At 39.3% G+C, this 27037-nt stretch overlaps 1 protein-coding gene across 2 annotated transcripts in view; it reads right to left on the reverse strand.

The window, feature by feature from the left end:
- LOC150090421 (lysophosphatidylcholine acyltransferase 1-like) overlaps positions 1 to 27037 on the reverse strand; it is a 347274-nt gene that overhangs the window by 135648 nt on the left and 184589 nt on the right. For both annotated transcript variants that reach the window (XM_090369114.1, XM_090369115.1), the window contains exon 9: positions 2484 to 2538. In XM_090369114.1, coding sequence (XP_090225240.1) covers positions 2484 to 2538 — 55 coding nt within the window. The remainder of the gene's footprint in view (positions 1 to 2483; positions 2539 to 27037) is intronic.

The following is a 27037-nucleotide window of genomic DNA, read 5'->3' on the forward strand; positions in this document are numbered from 1 at the left end:
ATGCTACCATCAGAAGCTAGCGAGGAAATACCAGTTGACCAAAGAAAGTGTACCATACTACAAGTACGAACCCCAAGCAGTACTAAAGACCCGAACCCACAAGCTGTACTTGGACCGGGCCATAATAATGGATAAGACCATCCCGCACGACAGACCGGACATAATCCTTGTGGATAAGATGGAAAAGACTACCTACCTGATTGACATAGCAGTTCCCAACACTAGCAATGTCCAGAAAACTCATGAGGAAAAAATTAGGAAATACATGAACCTGAGACATGAGGTCAAGGAGATGTGGCATATGCAAGAAGTATCGACCATTCTGATCATCGTGTCAACCACTGGTATGGTGTCAAAGACTCTACATATAGCAGCCTAGCAGCAATAGGTCTCCCAGAGAACACTTACAAGGAACTCCAGAAAGTCGCAATCCTGAACACCTGTAGGATAGTCAGAGATTTCCTCGACAAACGGTAACACCAGACATTACAACCACCCTGTGTACTTGGTAGCAGTACCCGTCATGGAGTGGAATGCCCCAATCAGGAGAAATAATATAAGAGCAACAACAATAATAATAATAATAATAATAACAAGTGGGTGAATATCAGTTCTATTATCATTTTAGACTACCAGCTAGCAAGTCCAACCCTGTCATACCAGGAAGAATGCCTGTGACAAGCCTCAGGGTCCTTCTAATGAATTTCCATATTACATTCTTCAGCATAAAGAAGATTAAACCTCAGTAAATGGATATGGGAGTCCATAAAAATCAAGTGTGCTCAATTTCCTCTTGTAATACCTAGCTACTCCAGTTTTTAGGCCAACTGTAACAGAGGCATTATCAAGACTAAGTGCTGGACAGTTTACTATGGGAATCTCATGTTTTTAGGTTGATCAAAAAAAGATGCTGAATATTGTCTGTTGAGTCACCTTTCAATGTTGGAAAGAGTAAGCCACTTTCAATCTCTTGACTGAAAGCAGCTTGCTCATGTTGTTTAACAATCATTTGAATTTAACAATTCTTTCTAATAAAAGATCCTAAGCTTATTATATCAAAACACTATATATTCAAACTGGTATTGGTATGTTTATTAGTTGCACAATGCCTACTATCAAAAATTGCCATATTATGCCTCCCGGATTATATCTGATACAATTTTTGCTATATTAGAGAGGTTAGATCTTTAAGAATAAGAGGTTTACAGATAAATTTGCATGAATAAGTGTAATAGCTCCTTGATTTGTGAGACAGTGAAAAATATTCTGATGTTCCTTCCAACAAAGGATACAGTCTAATAGGATGTGTTTCACTACAAAATTAGTATGCGTGTAGTGCACAATGGTACATTTTTATCTGTGAATAAGTAGCAGTGTGTGGGGCATGAATATCCTATATATACTCTGGCTAATGTAACTTTTTCATGTCTACTTTAGCAAGGTCTGGAATGCCATGACAGCAGTTGTTTTCTGATCTGCAACAGTTTATTTAATGAGTGTTCATTCTGTATATTCTGTCATTTTAATTAGCATATATTTCTCATATATGGATATTTTGTAGCCCTAGAAGGTCACTTTCATGGCTGTTACCCAGATTCTGTAGGATGTTTTGCAGCCTGATCTGCTCTCTCATCACCTAATGTTCTCATTTTGTACTGGATTCCAGTACACTGAAATTTTCAGACTCAGCAAACACAATAATGTGATATTAATTTTGAAAAATTAATCAAAAATGGATGACAGGACACCTTGTTGCTTTGTAAAGTCAGTACTGCACTTAGTCAGCAAATGTTGGTGATATATTTTTATGTCACTCTTCTCCATCCATCCAATGGGTAGAGATATTTCATATAATTCTGCAGAAAGATTACACTATTCAATCAGAATCAAGGTTTGTTATTTGGTTTTTAGGAGCATTAGCAACTAAGGCCATATTGCTTCGGAGATATGCGGTGGTCATTCCCTGACCTTTCCGCATCCTCCATATTTGGTGGGCACGGGCTCGAATCCCGGTCTAATCAAGAAGCGTGTGCTACGCACTATTGCTCCTGCCCACCTGGCTACGGAGGCGCCTCAGAATCAAGGCTGAAGTTATGAGGGACGAATGTATAACAGATGCTCCTGCTGGTGCTCTATTTTATATTGCAAATATAAAATAGTCAAAGTATTGCATTTGGAGATCCAGTAGTACTCATTTGTTTAGAAGCACATACAAATTTTGTTTGTGATTTTGTTTTATGATCAAATGCTCAGTGGTCTAAATGTGCTGCAAATATGCTTTTAAAAACTTGTATTAAACAAAATCAAATAAACTAATTTACTCAATTTGGGTTTATTAAAGCATATCAATTTTTAAATATGCATTCAAACAGACATAAACCACTAAAACTAAAATTTTTTTGATATATGATTTAACAAAAATGATTGTGAATTGTATAATTCAATTAATAAATGTTCACAAAGATGGAATTAATTATAATTACCTCAATTTCACAATAATTATGGAACTGACAAAGACTAAGCCAGAGAAGCTTGAGGCTATTCATTAAAAGAAATAATAAAATATTAACACACAACACACATTAAAGAAATTTAAGAAATATATTACACAATGTGTGTTTTAGTGCAATTGCATCATTTATACACAGCTAAATATAGATTAGCAAATTTGCAATAGCAGCATTGTTTAAGTTACATCTCACATTGTGAATACCTTCACGACGAGTTGCCATGACATTGCACTACTTCGAATAAGTAACGCTTCACCCGAAGGAGAAGACTGTTATTACTTATTCTCAGTGGATACCACCACCCAGAACGGCACTGTTTCAGGGCTATTTGTATATGTGTGGGATAATAACTCGACTATCCACTTGTCCCTATTAGACTTAGAAAAGCAAAAAGGTAGAGGGAAAGTAATAGTAGGAATGGAAGAGGAAAAGAAATGGCGTAGAAGAATGAAAGGGACAAAAACTGAAAAACTGAAAAAACTGATTCAAAAACTGAAAACTCCTCGAATAGGCAACGCTTCCCCAGTGGAGAAGGCTGTTGTTACCTATTCTTGGAAACTCCAGACATCATCAGGCTCCCCCTGGTGCCATTTCAGGGCTATTTGGCCCTTCTTCGGTGGGTGGGTAGGTACCCGAGTGATGTAATGATGGCAAAACAGTTGTGAAGTATATCTTCACAATATGAGAGATGCCTGATGGTGTATGATATAAGTTAAGACTCTAATGCATTAGGGCTTAAAGCCTCAAGCTGCAAAAGAGATTAGACTATGTGTATTTTAGTGCAATTGCATCATTTATACACAGCTAAATATAGATTAGCAAATTTGCAATAGCAGCATCATTTAAGTTATTCTCATATTGTGAAGATATACTTCACAACTGTTTTGCCATCATTACATCACTTGGGTACCTACCCACCAACCGAAGAAGGGCCAAATAGCCCTGAAACGGTGCCGTCTGGGTGGTGGTATCCACTAAAAATAAGTAACAACAGTCTTCTCCTTCGGGTGAAGCGTTACTTATTCAAAGTAGTGTAATGTGATGGCAACTCGTTGTGAAGGTATTCACAATATGAGATGTAACTTAAACGATCCCGCTATTGCAGATTTGCTAATCTATATTTAGCTGTGTATAAATGATGCAATTGCACTAAAATACACATAGTCTAATCTCTTTTGCAGCTTGAGGCTTTAAAGCCCTAATGCATTAGAGTCTTAACTTATATCATACACCATCAGGCATCTCTCATATTGTGAAGATATACTTCACAACTGTTTTGCCATCATTACATCACTTGGGTACCTACCCACCCACCGAAGATGGCCAAATAGCCCCGTTGGGTACCTACCTATCCACACACTGAAGAAGGGCAAATAGCCCTGAAACGGCACAAGGGGGGAGCCTGATGATGTCCGAAGTTTCCGAGAATAAGTAACAACAGCCTTCTCCACTGGGGAAGCATTGTCTATTCGAGGAGTTTGAGTGGTGTGAGTTGAAGGGGTTACTGTACCGTTCATTCTTCTACACCGTTTCTTTTCCTCTTCCACTCCTACTATTACTTTCCCTCTACTTTTTTGCTTTTCTAAGTCTAATAGGGACAAGTGGATAGGTACGTTATTATTCCACACTATACAAAATAGCCCTGAAATGGTGCCATCTGGGTGGTGGTATTCACTGAGAATAAGTAACAACAGTCTTCTCCTGCGGGTGAAGCATTACTTATTCGAAGTAGTGCAATGTCATGGCAACTCGTCGTAAAAGTATTCACAATATGAGATGTAACTTAAACGATACTGCTATTGCAAATTTGCTAATCTATATTTAGCTGTGTATAAATGATGCAATTGCACTAAAATACACATAGTCTAATCGCTTTTGCAACTTGAGGCTTTAAGCCCTAATGCATTAGAGAAATATATTAAAGAAAAACTTCTCATCATTCATTTCACAAATGTATGTGGTCTCAGTTCCAATCTCAATGATTAGCATTAGCATTAGCATTAGTAGAGGCATTTGATGCAAGAAAGCAAGCTTATGCAGCATCAGCCAAAAAAAAAAAAAAAAAAAAAAAAAAAAAAAAAAGTAACATAAATAAATAAAAATAACCACTTCCACTTCACCCCTCTGTTCGTTCGAAATACCTGTCCAGCTGAGCCTTAAACTTATTTAGGCTATCAACTTCCACGACAAGGGATGGAAGTCTGTTCCACCCACCAACCACCCGCTGGCTAAAGGCAAATTTCCGCACATCTATCCTACACCTGTCTTTCCTCAATTTGAATTTATGCCCTCTCAGGTGATTTTTCTGAGCTAGAGGAAGAATCCCATCAGCATTGAGCATGCTCAAACCATTCAAGGCTTTGTACACCTCTATCAGATCACCCCGCTGGTGCCTAGTTTCCAGACACTGTAATTTGCAAAACTTAAGCCTTTCTTCGTAAGAGAACCCCTTTGTCCCATTCACCAATCTAGTTGCCCTTCTCTGTACTCGTTCCAGCAGCTCTACATCCTTCCTGAAATGAGGCCTCCAGGCCTGTATACAGTACTCTAGGTGTGGCCTGACCATTGCCTTATACAAGGGAATAATCACCTCCTTATCCCTGCTAGAAAAATTCCTATATATCATTGACAATACACCATGAGCTACTCTTGCAGCTCGTCTGCACTGCTCAGAGAACTTCATATCTGCCTGCACCACCACCCCCAGGTCCCTTTCATTCTCTACCACTGTCAGTGTAGTACCACAGAGTTGATACGTTGCTCTGGGGTTGCTGTTTCCCATATGTAGTACTTTACATTTGTCAATGTTAAACTTCATTTGCCACCTCGAAGCCCATCTGCTCAACCTTTCCAAATCCTGTTGCAGCAGCATAGTGTCAGTAGTGTCCTTGACAACCCTGCCAACCTTCGTATCGTCTGCAAACTTGGACATTAAGCCTGATATACCATCATCAATATCATTTATAAATACAGAAAACAATAAAGGCCCCAATACTGAACCCTGAGGGACTCCACTAATAACATTAGTCCACGATGAGCAGTGTCCATTGATTACCACTCTCTGTCTTCTCCCCCTCAATCACCCCTTTATCCATAGCAGCAACTTGCCTCCAATGCCACACTGCTCCAATTTGTGCAGCAGTCTTCCATGTGCAACAGTATCAAAAGCCTTTCTAAGATCCAAGTATATAATATCAAAGTTATTCCCTGCATCCAGTTCTTTTGTGACTGCATCATAGTATCCAATCAAATTGGTCAGGCAAGACTTCCCCTTAACAAAACCATGCTGTGTCCTAGCTATAACTGAAGTCTTGTCTAGATGATCCTGCAGTGCTTCTTTCACCAGTGCCTCCATTAATTTTCCGGGAACAGAAGTTAAACTCACAGGTCTATAATTACTTGTGTCAGCCTTTGATCCCCCTTTGTGAATTGGGGTCACATTTGCACATCTCCAGTCAATGGGTACCTCCCCTGAGTCCAAGGAAGCTCTCATAATTATGGCTAAGGGTTTGCTTACCTCCTTTGCTGCCTCCTTTAATATAACTGGATAGATCCCATCCACCCCAGGTGCCTTTCTTGTGTTTATCTTCAACAATTTCTCCTCCACTTTGCTCTCAGTTATTACAAGATTCTCTAGCTTACTGCTAGAGTTGAATACACCTCTGGCATTCCCTCGCTGAATAACTCCTCATGTGTGAATGTCGATGCAAAATATTCATTTAGTTTGTTAGCTACCCGAGCAGGGTTCATCAACAGTTGACCCATCAAAATCAAGTGGACCAATCTGATTCATCCCCTTCCTTCTAGAGTTTACATAAGTAAAGAACTCTTTGCTGTTTTTCTTCGCATCCCTTGCCAAGGATCTCTCGTAATCTGCCTTCGCCTGCCTAACCTCCTTTGTAACTTGGTTACAGATCAACTTGTATCTATCATAGGCGTCCGTGTCACGTGTTAATTTGTATGTATCCCATGCATTTTTCTTCTCTGCCATATGCCTCATAGTTCATCTGACAACCATTTAGGCCTAAACCTTGAACAATATTTCTTAGTTGGTATGTAAAGCCTAGTAGCTTCCACGATAAGTTCTTTGAATGCTTCCCATTTTGAATTTGCTGTTGGCAATATCATCAGTTGATCCCACTGTATAGAATTTAAATACTGTCTCAGTCCATTGTAGTCGCCTTTACGAAAGCAATACCCCTTCCCTTTACCCCTAATGGTAGTTACCTCTTTGAGTAATTCCCACTTCAGCACACTGTGATCACTGCCACCAAGTGGTTCATTTATCTGCAGATTCTTAATGCATGAAGAATCACTACTGATAATCAAATCAAGAGTATTACTCCCTCTAGTTGCCTCCCGAACATGCTGATGTAGAAAACAATCATCCAATAAATCCACAAAAGCCTTGCTACTGTGTGAGTGACCAGCCCCCAAATTCCAGTCAATATCTGGGAAATTAAAATCCCCCATTATAAGACTCTCTGATTTACTGGCCCACTCTATTTCTCCGAACAGTTTCTTATTATACTCATCAGAGTCATTAGGCCTATAGCACACTCCTACTCTCAATTTTGATCTCCCAATGCTTATGTCACACCAAACTGACTCGACACTGCACTGTCCAGCGATGTCGACTGGCTTCACTTCCTTGGATTTTATGTGTTTTTTAACTAATAGCATAACCCCTCCTCCCTTCCTATCCTGTCTATCCTTTCTGTAGACATTGTACTCCCCAATTATGTCCATTTGACAAATGATGTCCATTTCCACCTGCACTCTGCCAAACCCCACTTACTTTTTTTTGACAGAATCCCAATTATTGGTTGCATCAACCAGTGTATATGACACGGTGGTTGATGCAACCATTATGTCAAATACAGTGACATTACACTACTGCAACAGCATCTAGAAAAGTTGAACAGATGGGTTGAGAGGTGGCAACTGAAGTTAAACATTAGCAAATGTAAAGTACTGCGTATGGGTAGCAGTAACCCCAGAGTAACGTATCAACCATGTGTACTACACTCAGGTGGCAGAGAATGAAAAGGATCTGGGGGTAATTGTGCAGTCAGATATGAAGTTTTCCGAACAGTACAGACGGTCGGCAAGATTAGCTCATGATGTCTTGTCGATGATATATAGTAATTTTTCCAGCAGGGATAAGGAGGTAATTATCCCCTTGTATAAGGCAATGGTCGGGCCACACTTTGAGTACTGTATACAGGTCATGTCAGATGGATGTCAGATGAACTAATGGTCAGATGTCAGATACTAAATGGATGTCAGATGAATTAATGAGACATATGGCCGAGAAGAAAAATGCATGGGATACATATATTAACATGTGACACAGAAGCCTATGATAGATATAAATTGATCTGTAACCAAGTTACAAAGGAGGTTAGGCAGGCAAAGGCAGATTTCGAGAAAACTTTGGCAAGGGAGCCAAAGAAAAACAGCAAGGAGTTCTTTACTTATGTAAACTTTAGAAGGAAGGGGATGAATCAGATTGGACCACTTGATATCGATGGTTCAACTGCTCATGATCCTGCTCAGGTAGCTAACAAACTAAATCAATATTTTGCATCTACATTCACACATGAGGAGTTATTAAGGAAGGGGAATGCCACAGCTGAAGTAAACACTGGCAGTGAGCTAAATGATCTTGTAATAATTGAGAGTAAAGTGGAGGAGAAATTATTGAAGATAAATACAAGAAAGGGGTGGATGGGATCTATCCAGTTATATTAAAGGAGGCAGCAAAGGAAGTAAGCAATCCGTTAGCCATAATTATGAGAGCTTCCTTGGACTCAAGGGAGGTAACCACAGACTGGAGATGTGCAAATTCACAAAGGAGAATCAAAGGCTGACACAAGTAATTATAGACCTGTGAGTTTAACTTCTGTTCCAGGAAAATTAATGGAAACACTGGTTAAAGAAGCACTGCAGGGATCATCTTGACAAGAATTCAGTTATAGCTCAGATGCAGCATGGTTTTGTTAAGGGCAGGTCTTGCCTGACCAATTTGATTGGATACTATGATGTAGTCACAAAAGAATTGGATGCAGGGAATAACTTTGATATTATATATTTGGATCTTAGAAAGGCTTTTGATACTGTTGCACATGGAAGACTGCTGCACAAATTGGAGCAGTGTGGCATTGGTGGCAAATTGTTGCTATGGATAAAGGGATGGTTGAGTGGCAGAAGACAGATAGTGATAATTAATGGACACTGCTCATCGTGGACTAATGTTATTAGTGGAGTCCCTCAGGGTTCAGTGTTGGGTCCATTGTTGTTTTCTGTATTTATAAATAATATTGATGATGGTATATCAAGCTTAATGTCCAAGTTTGCAGACGATACAAAGGTTGGCAGGGTTGTTAATGATACTACTGACGCTATGCTGCTGCAACAGAATCTGGAAAGGTTGAGCAGATGGGCTGAGAGGTGGCAAATGAAGTTTAATATTGACAAATGTAAAGTAGGTACATATGGGAAACAGCAACCCCAGAGCAATGTATCAACTCTGTGGTACTACACTGACAGTGGTAGAGAATGAAAAGGACCTGGGGGTAACTGTGCAGGCAGATATGAAGTTCTCTGAGCAGTGCAGAAGGGCTGCAAGAGTAGCTCATGGTGTCTTATCAATGATATACAGGAATTTTTCTAGCAGGATAAGGAGGTGATTATTCCCTTGTATAAGGCAATGGTCAGGCCGCACCTTGAGTACTGTATACAGGTCTGGAGGTCTCATTTCAAGAAGGATGTAGAGCTGCTGGAACGAGTACAGAGAAGGGCAACAAGGTTAGTGAACGGAACGAAGGGTTGCTCTTAGAAAGAAAGGCTTAAGTTTTGCAAATTACAGTGTCTGGAGACTAGGCACCGGCGAGGTGATCTGATAGAGGTGTACAAAGCCTTGAATGGTTTGAGCATGCTCAATGCTGATGGATACTGCCTCTTGCTCAGAATAATCACCTGAGGGGACATAAATTCAAATTGAGGAAAGACAGTTGTAGAAAAGATGTGTGGAAATTTGCCTTCAGCCAGCAGGTGGTTGATTTCTGGAACAAACTTCCATTTGTTGTAGAAGTGGACAGCTTAAATAAATTCAAGGCAGAACTAGACAAAAATTTGGAGTGAATAGATGGGCGAAATGTTTTTTTTTTTTTTTTTTTTGCTGATGCTGTATAAGCTTGCTTTCTTCCATCATGTGCCTCTACTAATGCTAATGATAATATCACAGTTGTTCTAGTTATTTGCTGTATGATTACTTTCACTTCAAAGGTGAAGGAACTGTACATCGAATAAACTTGTACCTAAGTCTGCTCTGGTATTCCCTGTCAGATATATAGTAATTTGAAATCACCTATTTTACATATTCTCTGGCTTAAAATGTCTTTACCCTATTCTGTAAACTTCATCTGCTGCCTGAATTTTCTCCCAACTGCACTAATCATTTGGAACTCTTTGACTTCCTTTCTTTGAAATTCAAATTCTGCAGTCCAACTTTTCTAACAGTGAGGCAATTTTTCTTGACGATTTTAACATTCACAACTCCAGCTGGTTTCATTTTCTAGTTACAAGCTGAACAAGATATTCAAGCTTTTACAATTATTAATGACCTTACACATATTGTTAATTTACCTACCAGAATACCAGACAATCCTAACCATACACCCAACACTCTTGATCTTTTTTTTGTCGTGAACGATTCAAAGTACGTAGTTGAGGTGAATGGTCTTTTAGGAACCACAGATTATAAGTTGGTGATGGCTCTTCTCCAACAGAGCCTTTCTCTTGTGACCAATCTCAATCTCGTTGTTGGCATTAAAAGAATTCAAATTGGAATGATCCGCAAGATTTCTTTCTTATTTTCCTTGGTTGGATTACTGTTTCAAACCTTCTGCTGTCAATGTTTGTTAAAATCGTGTCACTGAAATTATTCTTGCAAGGATGATCCCACACTCCACCTTAAAATCTCATCCTTTATCTAAACCTTGGTTTTCCAATAAATTTGTCAAGGCTGTTCAAAGCAAGATTGCTGCAAATCACAATTCACTTGCATCCAAATCTCCAGCTTCATTTTCTGCTGCTCACACTAAAGCTCACAACAATTGTAAATCAATTATTAATCAGTCCAAATGCATTTTGAACAGATTAAAAGTAGAAAACTTCTTTCTTGTCAAAATGTTAGCACAACATTTTACTCTCTTGCTAAAACTACTAGCTACAATTTTTGTCCATCTCTATTCTGACTTCTGTCAAAACCAGATGGTCCTATTGCCACCTCAGATAGAGATAAAGCTGACCTGCTAGCATCCTACTTCTCTTCTAACTCGTGTATCAATAATCTTAGTAAACCGCTTCCTACTATTTCCAGTATGGTCCATTCAATGCCTCCTGTGGTCTTCTGTCAAAAGGAGGTCAGAAGAATTTTGAAGTCTTGATGGCAATAAAGTGATAGGTTCTGATATGTTTCTCCACTTGTTCTCAGAACCTGTGCTCCTAAGCTTACTCCTGTTGTGTTGCCTTTTTACACTTTCTTATTCTACTGGCATTTTTCCTTGTTGGAATTTGCTCACATCCAGCCAGTTCCTAAAAAGAGTGACAAATTCCTCCCACCAATTATTGTCCCATTGCACTTAGCTCTACTCTTTCCATAGTAATGGAGAAATCCATTAACCACAAACTTAAACTATCTAAAAATCTATCTTCCATCTAATCAATGTTCGCCAAAGTGGATTCTGTTAGTGTCGATTCACTAGTGATATACTGGATTATGCTACCCATCTATGGAAAAATTTAATGGAAAAGTTTGGGGAAACACAAGTAGTTGCTCTCGACATTCAAAGGCTTTTGATCGTGTTTGGCAGAAAGGTCTTTCTTTACAAGCTTTCATCCTATGGACTGCTGACTGTCTTCTGCTATTGAGTATCTGATTTTCTCCCTGATCACTCTCTACAAATGATGGTATCTGGCTATCTATCTTCTAACTTCTCCACTAATGACAGTGTTGCCTCAGGTTCAGTTCTTTCCCCCACTCTTTTCCTCTTGTATATTAACAACCTTCTTCCATTGGCTGGAAATCCTATCCATAGTTTTGCTGATGATAGCACATTGTATTCTGCCTTCCAGTTTGAGAAACCTTGCCCTGCTCAAACAGCTTCAACTTCTCAAATATCCACTACCAATTTCTTAAATGCTGATCTCCAGATAATTCTCCAGTGGGGGAAAGATAACTTATATGCCATATTTGACACACATATAAAACACTTTTTTTCCAAAAAAATGCTTTGAAAAATCACCCTGCATCCTATATGCAGAAGTGAGCCCTTCCTCGCTGATGTCAGGGTGAGTGGACTGGTTTTATTTCTCTTGACATTTCAAAGGCTTTTGATCGTGTTTCATCAGAATATTTTCGTTTCTTTCGGATAACGGGACAACCTAGGGTACTTTGAACTTGCAGAGTTGTTTGGAATCAGTCCCAAGCCTTAGAAGGTGATGGAAACTTCAAGATTCTTCTCCAGGTTTCTCAATAGTTCGCAGATCCTTTAAAAGGTGGCACAACCAGTAGGCCATTTAGTTCTCTGCAGGCTTTTGTAGTGTACTTTAATTGTGTGTGAAGTGACTATAATCATGACAATGAATTGTAATCATTGTGGGTGACTGAAATAAAATAAAATAAAGAACACTGTTAATTGTATACTAGTTGTTTTTAATTAGAACTCCGTTTCGTAACAATATTGTTTAATCTTGGTGTTTGACATTATTTTAATGTATTTTACCCTCAGAAAATGGCTGCAGGAAAAAAAAAGGTTGGGTTACATTATCGGATATAAACTAAACATAATAGATCACACTAAAAAACATGGTAAGAGAGCCATACAAAGGTTTTTTGGGCCACCACCTATGGAAAAAATGATACGTGTCTGGCAGAAGAAAGAAAAAGAACTTCAAGCTACTTAAAAAACTAAACATAACCTTCGTTGTCCTGCCCCGCATTGGCCAGAACTTGAAGATGTAAAAAAGTGGGTAGTAGGTGAAAGGAATTTAGGAAGAAGTGTTTCAACCAAAATGATTATGCATAAGGGCAAAATATTAGCAGAAGGACAAAGCATTCTGAATTTTTCTGGAACAGAAGGTTGGTGTTACCAATTCATGCAAAGGCATGGTTTATCAAGGCGTACAAAAACATCAATTACACAAAAATTACCAGCAGATTATGAAGGAAAAAAATACTGAAATTCCCTAAATTTGTAATAAAGGCACGAAAACAAACTTCTTTTGAACTTGGCCAAATAGGAAATATGCACAAGGTCCCACTAACTTTTAATGCACCATCCAACAAAACTGTGAATATCAAAGGGCCTAAAACGGTGTCAATAAAAACCACCAGGCATGAGAAAATACATTACACAGTAGTTTTGGCCTACTGTGCTGATGGCACAAAACTACCACCATTTTTAATATTTAAAAGAAAAACTCCACTTAAAGAAAAAATTCCAGAAGGTGTATTTGTTCATGTTCATCCAAAAGGATGGATGGATGAATCAGAATGAATTTATGGCTCCAAAAAATATGGGCATGGCATCCTGGTGGTCTCTTAAGGAAACCATCTATTCTCGTTTGGGACCAGTTCAGAGCCCATAGAACTGAAGTCATTAAAAAGAGGGTGAGGGAATTGAATACACAAGTAGTTCTCATTCCAGGTGGACTGACAAGCCAACTGCAGCCTTTAGATGTATCCACAATCGAGCCATTTAGCAAAATATGAGAGAACCTGATCATGACCTCACACCCACAGGAAGAATGAAGGGCCCACCATTGCACAGGTGTGTGAATGGGTTAAGGAATCTTGGAAAAATATAAGTGGTAAAATAATTATAAAGTCTTTCAAGAAGACTGGAATTAGTAATGCCCTTGATGGCACTGAAAACACTGTGTTATTTGAAGACAGTGATACCAACATTAGGAGGAAGAGCTTTTTGGAATTTGAAGGAGATGACTTTTTTGGTTTTCAAAACAACTAAACTTTCCCTTTGCAAAACACTAATGTTTCTTTTTGTTCATTTTCAATTCTAGTGGTGGTTTGCTAAATACAGGGTTATTCAAAATGAAGTCCGGGGTTTGAATTGTATTTCTGTACACAATTCCGGACTTCATTTTGAATAACCCTCTATAAAATATTTTCTAATATAGCTAAGATTCTTTTATTTCTCTTTTAAATTGCTGCATTGGTAAATTAATAATAATTAGCATTAGTTGGGCATATGATGCAAATAAACAAGCTTATATAGCAAAAAAAAAAAAAAAACCACCCTTCATATTTCATCCATCCATTCACTCCAAATGTTTGTCTAGTTCTGCCTTGACCTTATTTAAGTTGCTGACCTCCAGTACAACATATGGAAGTTTGTTCCAGCTAGCAACCACCTGCTGACTAAAGGCGAATTTCCTCACATATAATCTACAATTGTCTTTCCTCAATTTTAATTTTTGCTACCTCAGGTGAGTATTAGCATTAGTAGAGAAATAGAGGCATATGATACAAGAAAGTGAGCGTATGCAGCATCAGCCAAAAAAAAAAAAAAACCTCTCCCATTCCACATCTCCATTTGTTCCAAATGCCTGTCCAGCTCAGCCTTAAATTTATTTAGGCTATTAGCTTCCACAACAAAAGATGGAAGCCTGTTCCACCAATCAAATACCCGCTGGTTAAAGGCAAAGTAATCTGAGCAAGAGGAAGAATCCCGTTAGCACTGAGCTTGCTCAAACCATTCAAGGCCTTATACACCTCAATCAGATCATCATGCAGGCGCCTAGTCTGCAGAAGCTGCAATTTGCAGAACTTAAACCTTTCTTGGTAACACCAATCTCGTTGCCTTTTTCTATACTCATTCCGGCAACTCCACATCTTTCCTAAAATGAGGCCTCCAGACCTGTATATAGTACTTAAGGTGTGGCCTGACCAATGCCTTATACAAGGGGATAATCACCCCCTTTTCACTGCTAGCAAAATTCCTGTATATCATTGACAAGACACCATGAGCTGTTCTTGCAGCCATTTTGCACTGCTCAGAAAATTTCATTTCTGATTGCACAATTAACTCCAGGTCCTTTTCATTATCCACTACCCTGAGGGTAGCACCATCCAAGTGATATGTTACTCTGGGGTTACTGCTTCCCATATGCAGTACTTTACATTTGTCACTGTTAAACTTCAGTTGCCATCTCTCAGCCCATCTCAACTGTTCCAAATCCTGTTGCAGTAGCGTGCTATCATTACTGTCAATAACAACCCTGCCAACCTTCGTATCATCTGCAAACTTAGACATTAACACTGATATACCTTCATTAATATCATTGATAAATAGTGAAAACAACAATGGGCCCAATACCTAACCCTGGGGGACTCCACTAAAAACATTAATCCATGAAGAGCAGTGTTCTTTGATAACCACTCTGTCTTCTCCCACTCAACAATCCTTTTATCCATTGTAGCAACTTGCCCTTAATGCCATACTGCTCCAATCTGTACAGTAATCTTCCATGTGCCACAGTATCAAAAGCTTTCCTAAAATCCAAGTATATGATATCAAAATTATTCTTTAAATCCAATTCCTTTGTGACCACATCATGGTATCCAATCAAATTTGTCAGACAAGAAACCCATGATGTGTTTGAACTTTAACTGCAATCTTGTCTAGATGATCCTGCATCACTTCCTTAACCAGTAACTCCATTATTTTCTCTGGAACAGAATTTAGACACTAACAGGTCTGTAATTACCAGTGTTACTCTTTGATATCACTTTGTGAATTGGGGACACATCTGCACATCTCCAGTCCAAGGGGAACTCCACTGAGTCCAAGACATCTTTCATAATTATGGCCTTGGGTTTGCTTACTTCCTTTGCTGCCTCCTTTAATACAACTGGATAGATCCTATCCACCCCAGGTGCCTTCCTTATGCTTAACTTGAACAATTTATCCTCCACTTTGCTCTCAGTTATTACAAAATTACTTAGCTCCCTCTTACAGTTTGATAAACTTCTGGCATTCCCATCCCAGAATAAATCCTCTTGTGTGAATGCAGATGCCAAATACTCATTCAGTTTATAAGCTAATTGAGCATGATCATCAATAGTCAAACCATCTATGTCATGTGGATCAATCTGATTCATCGATTTACTTCTAGAGTTTAAATAATAAAGAACTCTTTGCTTTTTTCTTTGCATCCTTTGCCAAAGGTTTCTTGTAATCTGCCTTTTCCTGCCTAACCTCCTTTTTGTGACTTGATTACAGTTGTTGTTGTTTGTAGGCTTTACGGCACAAGGGCAGAAAAGGCCATAATGCGCCTAAATATGGTGATGTTAAATATACAGTTATATCTGCATAGATATTAATTCACATTTATACTGCATTGTACAGTTTTATCTGTTTGAGGAAACCAAAAATTTCGGTTACATGTGGAGTGTCTGCTAGGAAAGTCAGAAATGCTGAAACAGGTGTTTGTAGTGGAAAATGAGGTAAACTTGTCAATCAGTATTGTATTTGGGGCAATCAATAAGTATATGCTGGAAAGTGAGCTGAGTGCTGCACCCTGTGCAATATGGTGGATCAGTGCCTGCAAGAAGATAGAGATGTGTCAGGTGTGTATGGCCTATTCGTATTTGAGCTAATACTACTTCTTCATGTCTGTTCTCATGTGTACTCGACTTCCAAGGCTTGAGATCTTTCTTTATACAGAGCAGTTTGTTACCAACTTGATTCTGCCAGATATGTTGCCATTGCTCAAGACTCTGCTTCTTTATAATTAACTTGAAATCAGAGAGTGGTATACTAAAGGGTTGATCTACAGGATCTGTAGCAGTTTTGGCAGCTAGGTCAGAACGTTCATTTCCAGCAATTCCAACATGACCAGGATCCAACAAAAGAGAATTTGTTGTTTGTTCTTATTTAACTTGGTGATGGTGTTCCTAATGTGTATGAGTAAGGAGTTATGATGATTTTTATTCTGCTGTACAGCTTGGATAGCACTAATTGAGTCTCTGTAGATAGCGCTGTGCAAAATATTTGTTGAGAAGGTGAAATTTAATGCTATGTAGATAGCATACAGTTCTGCAGTGTAGCTACTGCATTCAATGGGGAGTTTCTTGGCTATGGTAAGGTTGGGACTGCTACTGCCCCAACATGGATGTCAGTTTTAGATCTATCCGTGTAGATTGGCGTGTACTCTGCGTGATGGGTTCTCAATGCGGAATGGATTTTCAGTATGTTCTGCTGGGATAAGGATGTGAGTGAAAGGTTGCACAGCAGTATGTGATACATACAAGGTGGAACTGTATGTGAAGTGGCCGGCTGTATCATGCTAAGGTCAATTTGCCCATCACTGAGCAGGGAACGCAGGCATATCCCTGTTGATGGGTAGTCTCTGTAAAGGTTCTCCCATTTGGGCGAGAAAAGTCCATTCTGAGTAGGGTTGTCCAGTTGCCCTTTGACTTTTGCTGCGTAGTTTAACAGAAGCATGTCTGCACAGATGTAAAGAGGTTTCAGTTGCTTCAGCATATAAGCTCTGGACTGGCTATATACGGAATGCCACTAGTGCAAGACGAAGAGAACTGTGGTGTACGGGATCAGCCAACGTAAGGAACTTGATCTAGTAGAGCTGTAGACCACAGAGCTGTAGTCTAGACCCGACTGTATTAATGCATGGTACAAATGCATTAGTGTGTAGTGGTTGGCTCCCCATGTTGTGCCGGATAGTACTCTTAAGATGTTTAGCTTCTTAAAGCAAGTAATCCGGAGCTGTTTTATATGTTCAAAGAAGGTAAGTTTTTGGTCTAGAACCACACCAAGAAAGTGGACACTGCGAACCACTGGGATGATTTGATTTTCTAGGTGAAGTTCTGGGTCTGGATGTAGGTTACGCTTCCTACAGAAGTGAATCCCAACAGTCTTTTGGGCCGAGAGGCGAAAGCCATTGTTTTGTGACCATTTTACAACTTTGTTGATGGCACCTTGCAGCTGTCTTTCTACAATTCGCGTATTAGGCAAATGGCAGGAGACACTGAAGTCAGAGGCATACAGGGTAATGGACACTGCTGTCATAGACCCTGTGTTATGGAGTTCATTATTATGTTAAATAGGGTGGCACTCAGTACTGAACCTTGTTGAACTCCTCCTTCCTGGATAAAATTTAAAGATAACTGATTAACTCTAACTTGGAATGAGTGATGGTGTAGGAAGTTTCTGATAAACTCTGACAGGTGTCCGTGTAGTCCTAGATCGTATAGGTTTTGCATTATGCCATATCTCCAAGCTGTGTCAAACGCTTTTTCTATGTCAAAAAGAACCATGACATGGTGTTCTTTTCATACAAAAGCATCACAGATGTTTATTTATGCCCTGATCAGTAAATCAAGAGTGGATCTGCCTTGACGAAAACAGCATTGTACTGGGTTAAGAAGCTTGTTTTGGACTAGAAACCAGGTTAGGCAGGCACTGATAATTTTTTCCAGGAACTTGCTTATGCAGCTGGTGAGTGCAATAGGTCGGTAATGTGGATTTGTAGGATCTTTTCTTGGTTTTGGAAATTCTGAAACATAAGCGTGATGCCATTTATCCGGGAAGGTATTCTCTTTGAAAATTCTATTATAAAAAAGTAATAATGTCTTAAGGGCTGGTTCAGTAAGTTGTGCTATCGTGATGTAGTGAATTCCATCTGGTCCTGCTGCACTGAGTTTGGTGGTGGCTAAAGCATGGTGCAATTCTGTCATTGTGACGGGGAGATTGTACGTGGCACTAGATGCCAATTCGAAGTTGATGAAATGTTTCTCAGCCTGTGCCTTGCGTACCTGAAAAAGAGGTGTGTAAGATGTCAGGGCTGAGATTTTCATGAACGATTCGCCCAATGCATTTGCAATCTCCACTAAGGTTGTAACATCATAACCGTTTACAGTCAGTCAGTATGAGAAGGTTGATGAGTGGATGTTTAGAATACATCTAAACATCCACGTTTAACTTCTGTTCCGGGTAAAATAATGGAGTCGCTGGTTAAAGATGCATTGTAGGATCATCTAGACAGGACTGCAGCAATAATTCAGACACAGCATGGGTTTGTTAAGGAAAAGTCTTGTCTGACAAATTTGATAGGATATTATGATGTGGTTACAAAGGAACTGGATGCAAAAAATAATTTTGATATCATATATTTGGATTTCAGGAAAGCTTTTGACACTGTTGCGCATGGAAGACTATTGTACAAATTGGAGCAGAATGGTATTAAGGGTAAGTTGCTACAATGGATAAAAGGATGGTTAAGTGCGAGAAGACAGAGGGTGGTAATCAATGGGTGCTGCTCTTCTTGGACTAATGTTATTAGTGGAGTCCCACAGGGTTCGGTGTTAGGTCCACTGTTGTTTTGTATATTTATCAATGATATTGATGAAGGTATATCAGGCTTAATGTCGAAGTTTGCAGACGATACAAAGGTTGGCAGGGTTGATAATGACAGTAATGGCAGTGTGCTACTGCAACAGGATCTAGATAATTTGGGCAGATGGGCTAAGAAGTGGCAACTGAAGTTTAACCTTGACAAATGCAAAGTACTGCATATGGGTAGAAGTAACCCCAGAGAAACGTACCAACTGTGTAGTACTACACTTAAGGTGGTAGAAAATGAAAAAGACCTGGGAGTAATTGTGCAGGCAGATATGAAGTTTTCTGAGCAATGCATACAGGCTGCCAGGGCAGATCATGGGGTTTTGTCAATGATATATAGGAATTTTGTTAGCAGGGAAAAGGAGGTGATTATCCTTCTGTATAAGGCAATGGTCAGGCCACGTCTTGAGTACTGCGTACAGGTCTGGAGGCCTCATTTTAGGAAGGATGTAGATTTACTTGAGCGTGTACAGAGAAGGGCAACAAGATTGGGGAGGGGAATGAAGGGATCCTCTTATCAAAAGAGGCTTAAGTTCTGCAAATTGCAGTGGCTGGAGACTAGGCACCTGCGCGGTGATCTGATTGAGGTGTATAAGGCCTTGAATGGGTTGAGCACGCTGAATTCTGATGGGATCCATCCACTTGTTCAGATTACGAACCTAAGGAGGCATAAATTCAAATTACGAAAGGACAGGTGTAGAATAGATGTGCGGAAATTTGCCTTTAGCCAGCGGGTGGTTAATTGCTGGAACAAACTTCCATCTGTCGTTCTGGAAGTTGATAGGTTGAATAAATTTAAGGAGGAACTGGACAGGCATTTGGAGGAATGGTGTGATATTTTTTTTTTTTGGCTGATGCTGCATAAACTCATACATTTGCTTTCTTGCATCACATGCCACTACTACTACTAATGTCGTATTTTTGCACATATCATTTGCGTTCTTGTAGTTCTTGTAATTGTGGAGGCGAAACGTCTCCATGCTTCCCTTTTGCTAGTCTGCCTAATACGTTTTGCTTTTGCCCAAGCCTGTTTAAAGCGGACGAGATTTGCAGTTGTTGGAAACTTCCTGAAGATGTTCCAAGCTTTGTTCTTTTCTTTTTTAGCCATGCTGCATTCATTACTCCACCAAAATTTTGAGCGTGCTGATATTTTGTTGGATTGCTTTGGAATCGCTTGGTCTGCTGCTTGTAGTATTTGGTTAGATATATAATCTGTGGCCAAGTTAATGGATAATTGCTGGACCTGCTTTTCTTCCAATATTGCTAACTGTTTGTATATATATATCCCATTTTGCTTTAAAAAAGTTCCATTTGTCAGTTCTGTTAGAAAAATGGGGGATGCTTGTGTCAATCTGGCTTATCACTGGTTAATGATCACTACCTAATGGATTGCTATGACTAGTCTACCCAAATAGAGGATATATAGATGCTTAGCACAGAGAGACATCAATTGCTGAAGTAGATCCTGTAGGTAAATGCGTATATGTGTGTGCGCCGTTATTGAGAGTAATCAAATTGTGCTGATCAAGTAACTTTTCAATAATTTGTTCTCATTTGTCCATGTTTTGGTTTCCACATAATGGATGATGATTATTGAGGTCCCCTAGGATGAAGTAGGGTTGAGGAAGTTGTACCACTAGTACTTCTAGGTCGATGTAGCTTATTTTTTGATTGGGAGGCAAGTATAGCGGGATGATAGTAAAGTCAAAATTAACATTGACTCACACTGCAACTGCCTCAAGGTTTGTTTTTAATGGGAGTGGTTTGGAGGGTATTCAAGCACTGATTATCAATGCCACACCTCCATGCGCCAGATTGTTAGGGTTGTGTACAACACGATCTTGCCGATGAATTATATAGTTCTGAGAGAAATAGTTATATGTGGGGTTAGGTTGGTTTCCTGAAGGCAGAAAGCGATGGGATCATATTGTGAGGAGATCTTGGATATCATTTAAATTACTACGATATCCTCTACAGTTCCACTGCAGAAATGTAATCATTATTTGGGTTTAGTAGAACCCTCGATTTGTTTTCGAGGGGCTGATGGATTGTTTCACTCAGGTTTCACTTTTCCCTTCTTTGGAAAGTATGGTTTTCCAGTGTATCCTCATCAGTATAAAGTTCTAGTAAGTGCTCATCTTGCTGTGAGCTATCTTCTAAGTCCATGCAATCTGTTTGGTTTCCATCAGGACTAGTAGTTACTTTAGTGTTTTGCTGAGGGGAGGCATCTGGTTGTACACTAATTGGAATATTTATGGCTTTACTTTGTTTGCTAGTCATTTGGTTTACTGGTACAGTGGGCAAATACTGACCTTTCCCCACTGAGATAGCAATTTGCTTGGTGGTATGGTTACCACCATTTGGGTTGCAATTGATATACAGTAAAATCTCGTTAATACAAACTCTGTTTATACAAAGTACTCGTTTATGATGCACATACCATTCCCCTGCAAAAGGATAGGTTTTTCTATGTAAATATATTTACATAGAAAAACCTATGTATAGAAAAACCAACAAAATTCGGTTAATATGTATTACAAAGTTCTTTTTCACCCCGTGAGAAAGAAATATTGTCATTTTGTATGTTTAATACAAATCTTGGCAGAGAAATCTGATTATTGCCCCCGGCTACCTGGCTCCCTACTTCCCGAAGGATGGCACTGACTTGTTAGAAATTAGTTTTGTGTAAACAAAAGCAGGTTATGATAGCTACAATGTCAGGGGCACTCTAAAAAACATCTTTCTGAAGGATGAGTTGTTAAATTAACAAAAGAAAAAAAGGTTTTCTAAGTTATTTACGTGCACTCACTCACTCTCCATGGAAATAAGGTCGGTTGCAATTGTTACCCCAGCTCAGAGTCTTTTTTTTCTATTGTATACAGCAATCTAATTTTTGTGGCATTTTATCTGAGCTGATGTTGTTTTCGGAACTTGTGTCTTTAAATTAATTTAAAATTTGTTTATATTAAATCTTATCTAGCAGTGTTATGGCGACAAAACGTAGACAGAAAGAATTAAGCCTGGAAATTAAACTAAAAATTATACAAGAGGCTGGTAGGATGGAAAGAAGCAAAACGGACATTGCAAAGGAATACAACATCCCTTTACCTACTTTATCTACACTTTATCTACTTTATCTGAAAAACCGAAAAAGACTTGAAGTGCATGACACTGGAGCAGCAACAGAAAACAGGAAATGAATTCATGGTGCAAAACACAAGGAGCTTGAAACAAAACTTTTCGAGTGGTACCAACAAATGCATGCATTTAATTTGCCAATATCAGGTTCGATTTTGCAAGAAAAGGCAAATTATCTAGCTCATCAACATGGGATTAGCAACTTCAAATGCAACAGTGGCTGGCTCCAAAGATTTAAAGACAGAAATAACTTGGTTTTGCAAAATGTTTGTGGTGAGTCTGGATTAGTCGACAAAGAAAAGGCAGACTGGTTGTGTTCTGTACGGTCCATCCTTGAAAAATATGAGGCAAAGAATATTTTTAATCTTGACGAGACAGGTTTATTTTATAATTTGCTGCCAAACAAAACATTTGCTGTTTGAGGAGTCTTGTCACGGTGGAAAATTAAGTAAACAAAGACTCACTTGTTCTGTTATACTGCAATTCAGATGCAGTACAAAACTACACCCACTTGTGATTGGTAAGTTTTCCAAGCCAAGATGTTTTAACCCAGTTAACCAACTTACCTGTGATTATGAGGCCAATAGAAGTGCTTGGCTTATGGTCAAAATTTTTCAGTCTTGGTTATCAAAATTGGACAGAAGAATGGCTTCAGAAAAAAAAGGAACATTTTGATGATTTTAGACGGTTGTACAGCACATTCTGCTGAGACACTTAAGTTGACAACTATACGGCTGTTGTTTTTAACCACCAATACAGTCAGTCCTCGTATAACACGTGTTTACACTACACGAATTCGATCATACACGATTTATAAATAGGGGAACGATATCTAATATAACATGAACTGAATTCGCTTATGCACGATTCGCCTTTGTGTTTACAAGAAATGGCAGTCAAACAATTTTTACAAGAAATGGCAGTCAAACAATTTTTACAAGAAATGGCAGTCAAACAATTTTTACAAGAAATGGCAGAATCACCCCAACCGAACGCAACATGATAGGAATGAAGAGAAGGTTCGGAAAATGTATTTATGTTTTTTATATCAGTGAAGGGGGGAACACATTTCACCATAATAACGTAAAAACCAACACAATTCCAGCTATTGGTATAATCGCAAATGCAATTAGATCGAGTGTACTACCAGTTTATAACAGATTCCACTAGCAGAAACGCAACTGGAAATTGTTTTATGGTAGTAACCCCCAGAAATGTGCTTTAGTAAAATGTGAGGTGTTAATAGCGTATCTCTGCCTTTACAGTGTTGTTTATTCAGTTGCTACACGCGCGCAGCTTTGTTTATGTGTATCAAGCATGCCTCCTCATTTTGTAATTGTGCTTTATTCCCTAAAAATGAGTAAAATACTTAAAAGGTGTGAAAAGGAAGCGTCCTGGTGAAGACACTGCAGGTTCAAAGAGAAAAAGAAAAGCAATATCAATAAACAGAGGTGGACTGGGTCAAAAATTCTTACCCTGGAAAATTTATAGTGGCCTCATACTATGGTTTATGGCAAAATCACTCTGGCCAGTCCGCCTCAGTCAATAGAGAAAAAATATGAAATTGTGAAATGCTTTGAGCGAAATAGTAGTAGTAGTAGTAGTAGTAGTAGTAGTGGCACTTGATGCAAGAAAGCAGTGTAGGAGCTTATGCAGCATCAGCCAAAAAAAAAAAAAAAAAAAAAAAATCACACCATACCCTCCAATTGCCTGTCCAGTTCCTCCTTAAATTTATTTAACCTATCAACTTCCACAACGACAGATGGAAGTTTGTTCCAGCAATTAACAACCCGCTGGCTAAAGGCAAATTTCCGCACATCTATTCTACATCTATCCTTTCTTAATTTGAACTTATGTCCCCGTAGGTTCGTATTCTGAACAAGTGGGAGGATCCCATCAGAATTCAGCGTGCTCAACCCATTCAAGGCCTTATAGACCTCAATCAGATCACCGCGCAGGTGCCTAGTCTCCAGCCACTGCAATTTGCAGAACTTAAGCCTCTCTTGGTAAGAGGATCCCTTCATTCCCCTCACCAATCGTGTTGCTCTTCTCTGTACACGCTCAAGCAAATCTACATCCTTCCTAAAATGAGGCCTCCAGACCTGTACGCAGTACTCAAGACGTGGCCTGACCATTGCCTTATACAGAGGGACAATCACCTCCTTTTCCCTGCTAGCAAAATTCCTATATATCATTGACAAAACCCCATGACCTGCCCTAGCAGCCTGTCTACATTGCTCAGAAAACTTCATATCTGACTGCACAATTACTCCCAGGTCTTTTTCATTTTCTACCACCTTAAGTGTAGTACCACACAGTTGGTATGTTTCTCTGGGGTTACTTCTACCCATATGCAGTACTTTGCATTTGTCAAGGTTAAACTTCAGTTGCCACTTCTTAGCCCATCTGCCCAAATTATCTAGATCCTGTTGCAATAGCACACTGCCATTACTGTCATTAACAACCCTGCCAACCTTCGTGTCATCTGCAAACTTCGACATTAAGCCTGATATACCTTCATCAATATCATTGATAAATATACAAAACAACAGTGGCCCCAACACCGAACCCTGTGGGACTCCACTAATAACATTAGTCCACGAAGAGCAGCACCCATTGATTACCACCCTCTGTCTTCTCCCACTTAACCATCCTTTTATCCATTGCAGCAACTTACCCTTAATACCATTCTGCTCCAATTTGTACAGTAGTCTTCCATGCGCAACAGTGTCAAAAGCTTTCCTGAAATCCAAGTATATGATATCAAAATTATTTTTTGCATCCAGTTCCTTTGTGACCACATCATAATAACCAATCAAATTTGTCAGACAAGACTTTCCCTTAACAAACCCATGCTGTGTCTGAATTATTGCTGCAGTCTTGTCTAGATGATCCTGCAATGCATCTTTAACCAGTGACTCCATTATTTTACCCGGAACAGAAGTTAAACTAACTGGTCTGTAATTATTCGTGTCACCCTTCAAACCTCCTTTGTGAATTGGGGATACATTTGCACATCTCCAGTCCGTGGGAACCTCTCCTGAGTCCAAGGATGCTCTCATAATTATGGCTAAGGGTTTGCTTAGTTGCTTTGCCGCCTCCTTTAATATAACTGGATAGATCCCATCCGCCCCAGGTGCCTTTCTTATGTTTAACTTCAACAATTTCTCCTCCACTTTGCTCTCAGTTATTACAAAATCATTAAGCACACTGCTACAATTTGATAACCTTCTTCCATTTTCAAACTGTAATGATTCCTCACGTGTGAATGTAGATGCAAAATACTCATTCAGTTTGTTTGCTATCTGAGCAGGATCATCAACAGTCGAACCATCGATGTCAAGTGGACCAATCATATTCAGCCCCTTCCTTTTAGAGTTTATATAAGTAAAGAAATCCTTGCTGTTTTTCTTAGCATCTTTTGCCAAAGATTTCTCGTAATCCGCCTTTGCCTGCCGAACCTCCTTTGTGACCTGATTACAGACTAGCTTATATCTGCTACAGGCTTCTGCGTCGCCTGATAATTTATATGCATCCCATGCATTTTTCTTCTCTGTCACGAGTCTCATTAGTTCATTTGATAACCATTTAGGCCTAAACCTTGAACAATATTTCTTCATCGGTATGAAAAGTCTAGTAGCTTCCACGATTAATTCCTTGAATGCTTCCCACTTAGAATTTACTGTTTGTAACATCGTCAGTCGATCCCACTGTACAGAATTTAAAAACTGTCTGAGACCACTGTACTCCCCTTTACGGAAGCAAAAACCCTTTCCTTTACCCCTGACGGTAGTTACCTCTTTGAGTAAATCCCACTTCAGCACACTGTGATCACTGCCACCTAGTGGTTCCTTTATCTGCAAATTCTTAATACACGAATGATCACTGCTGATAACCAGATCAAGAGTATTACTTTCTCTGGTTGCCTCTCGAACATGCTGCTGCAGAAAACAATCATCCAATAAATCCACAAAAGTCTGACTAGTGTGTGAGTGACCAACCCACAAGTTCCAGTCAATATCTGGGAAGTTAAAATCCCCCATTATAAGACATTCTGATTTACTGGCCCACTCTATTTCTCTGTACAATTGTTCATTGTACTCATTCGAGTCATTAGGCCTATAACACACTCCTACTCTTATTTTTGCTTTTGCAGTGCTTATGTCACACCAAACTGACTCAACAGTGCACTGTCCATCTATATCAACTGGATGCACTTCTCTTGATTTTATGTTTTTCTTAATTAACAGCATAACACCTCCTCCCTTTCTGTCCTGTCTATCCTTTCTGTACACATTGTACTCCCCAAATTCCAGTTCTGCATTCCTTATATCTTTGTGACACCACGTCTCTGCTATCCCAACAATATCCGCCTTTGATGTCTTGACCAACACTTCAAATTCATCAAATTTATTTACTATACTTCTAGCATTGGTATACATGCAAGCATACATGCTCCTATGCCTATTCCTCGTTACCCTAACACATCCCATATACCCAACTATTCCAGGATGACTGCCATCCGTCCCTGAAACCCCCAACACCCCTCGCTCCAGGTCGCTTCTTATTCTAATAGAAGTTGTGCAAGAATCACCTTCACCTCTGCCTGCGGTTACTGTTAAACTATTAGTCTTTGTATCCCCCCCCCAAACTAGCAGTTTTCCGACCCACCTAACACTGCCTAGATAGCATCAGCAAATATTCTTGCACCCTTTCTATTTAAGTGTATCCCATCCCTATAGAAGCAATCTCTCCTGTTAACAAGTACAGTCCAGGCTGAAAAAAATTCTACCCCTTGAGCCTTGCACAATCTTTCCAGGGCCGAATTGATCGACAAGGCAATCATCATATACTCCCTCCTATCGTGTCTGGGCAGAATTGCAGACACTTTTAAATTCAACCCTAATTCTCGGCTTTTTTTCAACAGTGACCTGTACTTGT

The sequence above is a fragment of the Mastigoproctus giganteus genome, chromosome 2 (assembly GCF_048544385.1).
Source record: "Mastigoproctus giganteus isolate SK-2022 chromosome 2, ASM4854438v1, whole genome shotgun sequence".
Classification (NCBI taxonomy): domain Eukaryota; kingdom Metazoa; phylum Arthropoda; class Arachnida; order Uropygi; family Thelyphonidae; genus Mastigoproctus; species Mastigoproctus giganteus.